This window comes from Abrus precatorius, unplaced genomic scaffold, assembly GCF_003935025.1.
Source record: "Abrus precatorius isolate BTA unplaced genomic scaffold, Abrus_2018 Scaffold10, whole genome shotgun sequence".
NCBI classification, from domain to species: domain Eukaryota; kingdom Viridiplantae; phylum Streptophyta; class Magnoliopsida; order Fabales; family Fabaceae; genus Abrus; species Abrus precatorius.
Genome location: NW_020874292.1, coordinates 10,026,162 through 10,036,321, shown reverse-complemented (window position 1 = coordinate 10,036,321; position 10,160 = coordinate 10,026,162). Strand labels below are relative to the sequence as shown.

The 10,160-nt window shown below is 35.9% G+C and overlaps 1 protein-coding gene across 1 annotated transcript; it reads left to right on the top strand.

Moving 5' to 3' along the window:
• The first annotated feature begins 8,197 nt into the window (after positions 1 to 8,197).
• LOC113851233 (transcription factor MYB98-like) lies at positions 8,198 to 9,821 on the top strand. Its single transcript, XM_027481708.1, has 3 exons — positions 8,198 to 8,769; positions 8,903 to 9,029; positions 9,111 to 9,821. Exons 1-3 carry the CDS (start codon positions 8,198 to 8,200, stop codon positions 9,819 to 9,821), a joined length of 1,410 nt encoding a protein of 469 aa, XP_027337509.1.
• Positions 9,822 to 10,160: the final 339 nt, after the last annotated feature.

Genomic DNA, 10,160 nt, shown 5'->3' with positions numbered 1-10,160 from the left:
AAGAAAATGCAAAGTAGTTATATTTCAATTCAAAGCATTTAGCTCAGAAAACTCACACTCAACACAAAGTGAACACTATTGGAAGTGAAAGTGACCACTATCAATATGCAAAGTTTTGATAAGAGTGTGTGTATGCACCATGTGGTCATGCTTACTTCCAACAATATCAATGCAATTTTATAGGGTTTGGCAAATACTAAGTGTAGAAACATAGCAACACAACAGTCCAAAATTTCTCACCTTAAACAATCCTAAAGTGATTACTATAAATCAGGTTCACAACATAAAGTAACTACTTTCATGCATGATAGTAACTACTCTAGGGTACAATATGCCAAATTTAGCAGAATAGAGTTTTATGTAGTTCAACCATGTAGAAATGAAATACAAGGCAGAGGAATCATTGTGTATTTAAAATGAACCTAGAGTAGGCACTGCCATACCAAAATCGCACAAAGTAAGCAATATTGCAAGTGAAAGTAACTATCCTAAGGTACCATCATGACAAAACACAGTAAATTGAACCAATTAAACATCCCTAATGTCCTTTAATCAAACAATCTTATCCAAATTCACTAGTTCTACTCAACAATTTCAACCTAGGGTTCCCTAAATTAAAATACCAAATTTGTATAGTGAAGAACCCTAGCTCAGAGAGTGAGTAATTACCTGGCTTCAAATGCAGAACTGGTGTAAAAATACAGGAAATTAAGGTTCTTGATGCAGAAAAATGAATCTGAGGAAGGGACTGCAGGGAAATTCAAGAGTGGAAGTAAGAATGCTTAGGAAATTAGGAGAAAGTGAGTGAGAAAGTGAGCACTTTATATATATAAGTGGTGAAAGTAATTACTTTCATAAAGGATAGTAAACACATGCACTATGTTTTAGGAGGTTAGTATTGCATGTGTTTACTCTTCTTGTATGCAATAATAATCACTATAGGGGTGCCCAAATTCAAAAATACCTAAAAGGACTTGCGCATTTTACTCTCGTTCACAATAGTAAACGCGCAACCTATTTATTTCAAAAAGGGCTCTACGTGTAAACCCTAAACCATGAAAGTAAACAATACAAAGAGAGCCACTCTGTAACTTGTGAGAATGCTTGGGCGTGTTCACTATTTATTGTAAATGAAAGTGAACACGTGCATCTAATTTAGCTTAAATGCCTTGAAAGTAATCACTATCAGCTATGAAAGTGCTCACTACAGAGAGTAAGGATACATACCTGAGCTGAAAGTAACTACTTTTGTTTGGAAAAGTGGTTACCTTCATGATAAATTCTCATTTTTCTCACCAAAGTGACTACCTTAAGTCTTAAAAGTGGTCATTTTCCTGCTATATTTGATTCTCTCGTGAATTTATGCAAAAATTGGGTCCAAACTGTGCAATCTCCCTCTACAAAATTGAAATTATGCAGAAACACATGTCAATAATAAAGCAAAGTGCAGAATGAGGTGTTTATGCATCAAAACTCATGAAATATTAAAGTTCTAATGCAGACTATTATTAAATGTAGCAAATTAATTAAAAATTTCTAAGAAAATTTTGAGTTGTCTCTCACACAATGCTTCTTTAACGTCACTAGCTTGACGTATGGAATGGATTACTCAGAACAAGGGTGGTGGTTAAGGTCTTTGATAAGGGTATGCAGATTAATCTCCTCAACCTCTTCTAGGGGAACTAAATTTTGCAAAAAATGCTTCAAGCGATGTCCATTCACCATAAAGCTCTTGCTAGTGGAATCACTCTTGATTTCTACTGCACCACTAGGAAATACCTTTATGACTGTGAATGGCCCATTCCACCTTGATAAAAGCTTTCTAGGCATGAATTTGAGGTGAGAGTTGAACAAGAGTACCTTTTGACCAACACATAATTCTTTCCTAACTATCATCTTATCATGGTACCTCTTAGTTCTTTCCTTATAAATCTTTAAGTTCTCATAGGCCTCTAAATGCAGTTCCTTTAATTCTTGTAATTGCAACTTTCTTTACTCTCCAACCGTGTCATAGTGCAGACTGCAGGTCTTCACTACCCAATATAGCTTATGCTCTATCTCACTAGTAAATGGCATGCTTTGCCAAATATAATTATGTACAGAGACATGCCTAAGGGCGCTTTAAATGTAGTCCTATGTGCCCAAAATGCATCATCGACCCTTTGACTCCAATATTTTCTGTGAGGCTACACTACTCTCAATTATCTTCTTTATTTCTCTGATAGAGAGCTCGACTTGTCCATTAGTCTGCGAATTATAAGCAGTGGAAACCTTGTGCAGTATTCCATATTTTATCAGCAAGACTTCCATTGTTTTGTTGCAAAAGTGACTCCTTTGGTCATTAATGATAACATGAGGGATTTCAAACCTACAAAACAAGTTAGTACGGACAAAATCTGCAACAACCCTGACATCATTAGTCTTGGTAGCCTTAGCCTTCACCCATTTTGACACATACTCAATAGCAAGTAATATGTACAAGAAACCAAAAATGATAGGAAAAGTCCTATGAAATTAATACTCAGACATAACAAATGTCATAATACAATATGAGCTACTGAGGCATTTTTTCAAGTGATTACTCCTCCTGACCTTTGGTATCTTTCACATGTGGAGTATGTTTGTCAGGAGTCTTTAAAAATAAAAAGCCAGTACAGTCCTGAATCTAGCACCTTCCTTGCTGTCCTTTGAGATCCAAGGTGGTCTCCTACAGTTGAAGCATGACAAAACTGCACTATTGATAGAATTTCTTCATCAAAGATGCACTTTCTGATTACTTGGTTGGTGCAAAACTTCCATAAGTAGGGATCATCTCACACATTGTGTTTGACATTGCTCTTAATCTTTTTCCTTTGAATCCTTGGTGAATTTGCTGGAAAAACTCCTGCAACTAAGAAATTAACTATATTAGCATACTAAGGTACTGGTGAAGTGCACAACTCTAGGAGTTGTTCATTAGGGAAATCATTTTTAAATGGAATGAATTTAGGAACTACCTCTATTCTGCTTAAGTGGTTTGGTACCAAGTTTTGAGTTCCACTTCTATCCTTGATTTCCAAGTCAAATTCTTGTAGTAAGAGCATCCACCATGAACATCGCAGGCGCATTGGTCACTCCAAATGGCATCACCAAATACTCATAGTGACCATACCGCGTTCTAAATGCTGTTTTAGGTACGACTGCATCCTTCAATCAGATTTGATGGCATCTCGATCTCAAATCAATCTTCAAAAATATTGTTCCTCCCCTTAATTGATCCATCAAATCATCGATCCTCGGAAGCAGATACTTGTTCTTGACCGTCACCTTATTCAACTGCCGGTAATCCACACATATCCTCATGCTTCCATCCTTCTTCTTCACCAAGAGCATTGGTGCTCCCCACGGTGACACACTCAGCCTCATAAACAGTTTTTGCAGCAAATCCTTTACTTACTTCTTGACCTCTGCCAACTCCACTAGTGACATCCTATAAGGTGCCACAAAAATCGGGCTCGTTCTCAGAATGAGGTCAATAGCAAACTCTATCTCCCTTTCTGGCGGCAATTCAGAAACGCCCTCAGAGAAAACTTCTAAGAAGTCCTTCACCACTGGAATATACTCCGGCTCCACCACATTTTCGGCCTCCATCGAGAATATCATCATAAAGGCCTTGGTGTTTATTATGTTCTCCCACGCTCCCTAGCCCATAAGCCTTGGAACCTCTGTCATTGTCGCGCCAAAGATCAAAGTCTTCTCCCTACAGTCCAGCAGTACATGGTTGGCAACAAGCTAATCCATCCCCAGAATTACATCCAGTTGAGAAAGAGGTAGACAAATCATGCTTACCTCAAACTCCCTGCCATGTACCATTATCGGGCATCCCAGACACACCCATGACGTCATAACTGGCTTACCCGTAGAGGTAGTCATCACAACATTGCATGGCAGTTTGGTCACATATAAACCCCAGACTCTTCACACAGTCCATAGACACAAAAAAGTGCGTAACACCTGACTCAAACAATACATCCAATAATCGACCTATAATAATGCATTTACCTCGAATCAGCTCCTTAGATTGTGAAGCCTTTGCCCCAGTCATAGCAAAGACTCTCCCGAGAATACTTGGCTTCTGCCTCGTACTCAGTCCTGCACTTCCTCTTGATTCAGGCCTTTGAGCTGTACTTGCACTGCCACTCCTCCTAGTGGCCCAGCACACATTAGCAGTGTGCCCCTGCTTTCCACAGTTGTGGCAAGTTATCTTTAGCTGTGGGCAGTCCTTCACCATGTGTGGCCCTCCACACCTAAAGCATTTCAGCAGTCCTCTGAAGGAACTCAATCTTGAGCCACTCCCACTGCTCTTCTCTTGGGAAGAACTCCCTCAGGATTAAGAACTGTTCAAACCCAAATATGGTCCCTTGGAGAACCTCGGGGGTCTCCTATCATGTCTCATGGGGCCAGCTCTCCTAGTGTCCACTATCTTCCCCATTGTGTTTGCTTCAAAGATTCTGCTCTTACTCACCAAAGTGGGCAAGTCCGTCAGTTGAAACACACTAACAGCAGCTCGGATGTCTGGCCTCAATCCGTTCTCAAATTGAAAACACAACTCTTCCTCTCCATCCTCATGCTGGAAATGAGGACAGTACTTCATCAGCTCTTAGAATCTCGCAGCATACTCCCCCACAGTCATATTTCCTTGCTTCAGCTCAAGGAACTCTCTAGCCTTCTGCTTTCTCAGATCTCAGGGAAAGTAATTCCCTAGAAAGATTGCCTTAAAAGTTTCCCATTGGATGTAGCCACCTTCTTGTGGCAGAGTCTAACCGGCAAACCTCCACTAGTCTTCCGCCTCGCCACACAGCAAGTGGCATAGGCCACCTTGTGCTCCTCACGGCACCCCATGGCATTAAAGACTTTCTCTACATCAGCCACCTACCTTTGGGCTCCTTCGAGATTGAACCCTCCCTCAAACTTTGGAGGATCGTGCCTAGTGAAGGCCGACAATCCTTGGTATTCAGCCGACTCTCCGCCTTGATTATGCACTAAGGCTTCCAGCATCTGAGCTATGCGCTCCATGAGATCGTTAGTGCTTCTAGATTCACTACCTCTACCAGACTTGATTTAGCTAAGCTAATCACAATTCAGCAAACCATATTCCAGCACATCAGATCAATCAATACATTTACATTTTAGGCAAGCAAAACAATCAACACTTAACCATGGACGTCTCAGCCCAATACCCCAGTCCGGTTGGATGAACTGCTCTGATACCAAATTGTAACACCTTAAATTTAATTTCAAATAGATAACAATTTTGCAAAATTCGAATAATAAATTTCTTTAAAATATTTCAAAAATGAGGAAGGATTAGAAGATCATATCAAACAACTACTACAGGGCTAGTTCAAATACAAATTTTAAAATATTATCCTAAGCCCTATAGCAATTCATCTGTCCCTTCACTATGTTCAGTGATGATCGTCTTGACTACCTGAAAAGTGAATATAAGGGTGAGTACTCTACACTACCAAGTACAATCAAATATAGAGTCTCACCTTCAAACCATTTAAATATTCAGCAAGTAGATAGTACATTCACAAGCAACATTTCAGTACAATTCGTTTAAATTAAAATACTGATGCACTTACTGCACTTATAGCAGTTCATACTCATCATTCACAACATATTCCACTGGCGTTAGCACGCCCCCCTCACAGCATATTACACTGGCAATTACTCGCCCCTCTTCACAGTATTTATACCGGCGACAACTCGCCCCATCCTTAGTGTTTAAACTGGCAACAACTCGTCCCATTCTCAACATTTATATCGGCAGTTACCTGCCTCATTCACATTATTTCACAATACACGGCTCTAGGCCCATATTCATTTATAAAACACGGCACATAGCCTACCATTATCCATAACACACAACAATTTATCCACAGTCATGTTATACTATACGACACCTAGCCTATGTTCAGTCACAATTCATGGCACGTAGCCCACATTCGGTTCTATTATACGACACTCGGCCCACACTTGTTCACACATCATCAAGCACAGTAAATTTCATCAAATACTCATATTCTTATCCACACACATAATACTCACAAGCCCTGGCACATGGCCCTCATCACCTTCTATGACCATTTCCCTTCCCTATACATTTTCTACCCTCCAACTTAGCTACATTTTCATATTCAATCAATTTCTCAGTTAATTACACGTAAAAAGAGCAGGGTAGAGTCTCCCTTTACCTCGGATTGAAAACCCACACTTAGATTCAATTTTGATCTAACATCAAAATTTTCAAGATATAACAACAGTTTTTGAATTATAACATACATTAAATAATAAAAAAATTATCACTTAATTGATAGACTAATATGTCTTATTTTAATATTTCTAGTCTCTACATAAATTATGAAGAGAGTCTTTTCAACAATAAAGATTGTTAAAAAAGACTTTGAAGCAAAATAAATGATAAATTTATTATAAATAGTTTAGTTGTTTATATTAAAAATAACATTGTTAGTCTATTTGGATGTGAATTACGTAGTTACTAAATATTGATATTATTTTACCATATTTAATTCTTATGTAACCAGATAATTATATTTATTAGTTAGTAATATATGGTTATATGTTACTAATTGTTAATCTTGTTGCTACTTTTAAAAGCAAAAGTGTGTACAATTATGCTTATCAAAATTCAAAATATAAACAAATTAATATAATATTTATTATGACAATGTTAAATGGCTAAGGATCGAAGAAAAAGAAGACATGTGTGGAGTTAAAAAAAAGAAGAAGAAGGTTTCATCTTTAGGCGAAGAAAATGTTTGAGTGAAGAAAGAAGAAGGGACAACACCGTATAGTGAAATCACGACAAATTCTAGTAAACGAAAAAATGTCACCTTTTTTTTTATTATTATTATTTGAAGAGACGAGAAATATACTATTATCATCTAAGAACAACAAAAATTGAAGAAAGTAACCCTCTGTTCCTTATAGAAAATAACATGGCAAGGTTTCAATAATTTATTTGACGAAAATGTCTCTCCATATGTTTCTTCTACTAGATGTAAATATATTTTTGTGAAAATGCTAGCATAATATTTTACGGTATAAAAAATGAGTTATCCCTTTTTGAGAGTTTATATGTCTTTTAGGATTCTTGAAAAAATATCATTTCAATTTTGTCAAGAATTTCATGAGATTATACATTAAATATATCATTTTCTGTTCTTTGTAGAATTAAGTTTGTGACACTTTTTTTTTTCTCAAAACATAATTCATTATGTATGTGTTGACAAAAAAAAAAACCTATATATATAGATACAAGTATTTTTAATTTTTATATGGGCAATAACTCCATTATTATTTTTATCTTTTTTTTTCATTTAATCTTATTCAGACATAAACAATTTCAAAAATAATTTTAATTTAAAGTTAATGTTGATTAATTAGACTTTATACACAAATTGTATTAACTAACTAAATTTAAAGCAACATTTCTCTCCAGCATATTACATTAACAAACAATGTCTAGCTCCACTACAACAGTATCCAGAAAAAAAAAATGGAAATAACATACAGTCAATATTTAATTCATCAAGTCAACAAAAGAGTTGAAGTGCTCCCTATTTTCAAACACAAACCTTTTGTTACACCGTAAGTAGGTGTTGGGGGATTTCCTGGCACAAACTTGTTGTTTGCAACTGTTACCTCTGTGAGTGAAACCAATTATCTGCTGTATGAAAAATAAAATAAAAATAATCAATTAAATGTACTTATTATTAATTAGTTATTCACTATATTTAAATTGACTTGTAACATTCAATTATTATTTCTTCTCTTGTTTATGAACTTGAGCTTACTATATGAATTCTACTCACGTAGGAAGGTGCCTTTGGCTATAACAATAATTAAGCAAATTATATAACGGTAAATTAAATTATAATTGTATTTATTAATAAGAGCGACAGTTTCCAATGGAGTCCTTAAACTAAAATTTAAATAAGAATATAAATGGTAGATTATTAGGGTTTAAACCTTTGACTAACTTATAGATGTGAATCAATCCTTGCCATTGGATCTTTGTAATCAATTATCCTTGTAGTTAATGCAGTCTAGTTCTCTTCTATTAAGGGACACAAACTAAGTGTGTCTTGAAACACAATTGCTCCCTCGTTCTTTCATACTCTTTTTGTTCATGGATCCTGAGACAAGGTTCAAAGAAATTTCTTTGCAGCCTATGCATTTACAAGAAAGTTTCTTGCAATCTAGTATGAAATACAATATTTCTTATGGGAATCCCTCTCAGGAATTTTTGGAAGATTTTCATTATAGTGATCAGTTTCACGTGGATGATTCCTCGACCAATCCGATCCAATTTCAAACTCCAAATTTTGATGGTTTTGATAATTTCACCTTTAATTGTTCATCATCAGATTTTGATGTTTATGAGTGCAAGCCTTTTGCTGAGAATACTAGCAATGGGCATCCTCATGTTTGGAACAATTTCCTATATAGCTTGAGCCTTCCTCAAAGAAATCAGTTAGACATGATGGTTGCAAACCAAAATTTTTTTCCTTTTAATCCTCAAGAAACCAATCCCATGAATTTTGTTGCACCAGATGAAGTCTCGTGCATTTTTCCTGTAAATTATTACAAAGAAGTTGGAGTGAACAAAAACAATAGGTCATATCCAACCACTAGAAGGACATATAAAGTTCCTAAGAAGTCCAACATGGTAAAGGGCCAATGGACAGTAGAAGAAGACGGGTATGAAAAATTTCAAATAATTTCCATTTAAATGTTTTTATTTTTTTCGTTATTCAATCTTCATACATAGCTTTCTTTGTTTTTTTTTCAATAAAATAAAATAAAATGTGCATCTACATGCTCGCTTAAACAGGTTGTTGATTCAACTGGTGGAACAACATGGATTGAGGAAGTGGTCTCATATTGCTAAGGTATTGCCTGGAAGAGTAGGAAAACAGTGCAGAGAGCGATGGCATAACCATCTAAGGCCTGACATTAAGGTATTAATTTATTTATCATATTATTATATATGCACACAATAATATATTATATGTTTTAATTGTTCTTGTGCATTTATGCAGAAGGACAATTGGACTGATGAAGAGGATAAAATACTAATCCAAGCTCATGGAGAGTTAGGAAATAAATGGGCTGAGATTGCTAAAAGGTTACCAGGTAGAACTGAAAACTCAATCAAAAACCATTGGAATGCAACCAAGAGAAGACAATATTCCAAAAGAAAGTGTCGCTTAAAGCACCCTAGAGGCACTCTTTTGCAAGACTATATCAAGAGCTTGAACTTAGACAAGAACCCTCCAATAGATTATAGGAGAAAATCTTCTTCTAATTATGCTAGTGCCATGAAGAACAAAACTAGCACAAGCAAAGTCACCATACCAACTCTTCCCCTAACAGCAGATCAATTTTGTGCCAATGATTGCTTGGTGCCAAATTATGATTTTAATGGGGTCCCAGATTTTTTATTTGCTGAGAATTTGTTTGAAGAAGGGTGTAGTATTGATTCTCTCCTAGATGGTATGCCTTGTGCTCCTACTTTGGATAAGCAAGATTTTGAAGAAAAAATGCAATGTGATCCTATTAAGGAAGGAAAATATTTTGATCAGGGAGGAATAAAATGTGCTCATGTTGTTAATATCAGTGAGAATCATGCTGAGACAGAGATGCCACTAGAGATTATGGAGCCAATTTTGGAGGTTGAAATTAAGGAGGAGCTGGATTTAGTAGAGATGATGTCTCAGGTCAATAATGAAATTGTTCATGAGACATTATAATATTTGTTTCAAGCAAGTATTATTCAAGAAAATTTAGAGGGATGATGTAGAGATGGAAAAGAAATGGAGAGAATGTGGCTACCAATGTACGGGGAGAGAAGGGAAAAAGTAAAATGGTAATAATTATCGATAAAAAATAATATTATTACTAATAATCATGTTAAAGTATATTTCATGTTTCAAATTACCAGCATTGAGCAAATGGAAATAAAATGGCATTTGAGTGGCTTTAGTTTACAGATTTTATGAAGTTTAATTGTTACATATTAAGGAACTCAGCGATGTGGCATATTTGCACTTTTGGATTTCAATTGTTTAAGGACACATGATAGTATCCTT

What these genes read in the sequence shown, in the direction of transcription:
- LOC113851233 (XM_027481708.1), top strand. Translation starts at nt 8,198, where the DNA reads ATGGATCCTGAGACAAGGTTCAAAGAAATTTCTTTGCAGCCTATGCAT. An exon ending in TGGACAGTAGAAGAAGACGG is followed by an intron (nt 8,770 to 8,902) that starts GTATGAAAAATT and finishes TCGCTTAAACAG; the next exon opens with GTTGTTGATTCAACTGGTGG. An exon ending in ATCTAAGGCCTGACATTAAG is followed by an intron (nt 9,030 to 9,110) that starts GTATTAATTTAT and finishes GCATTTATGCAG; the next exon opens with AAGGACAATTGGACTGATGA.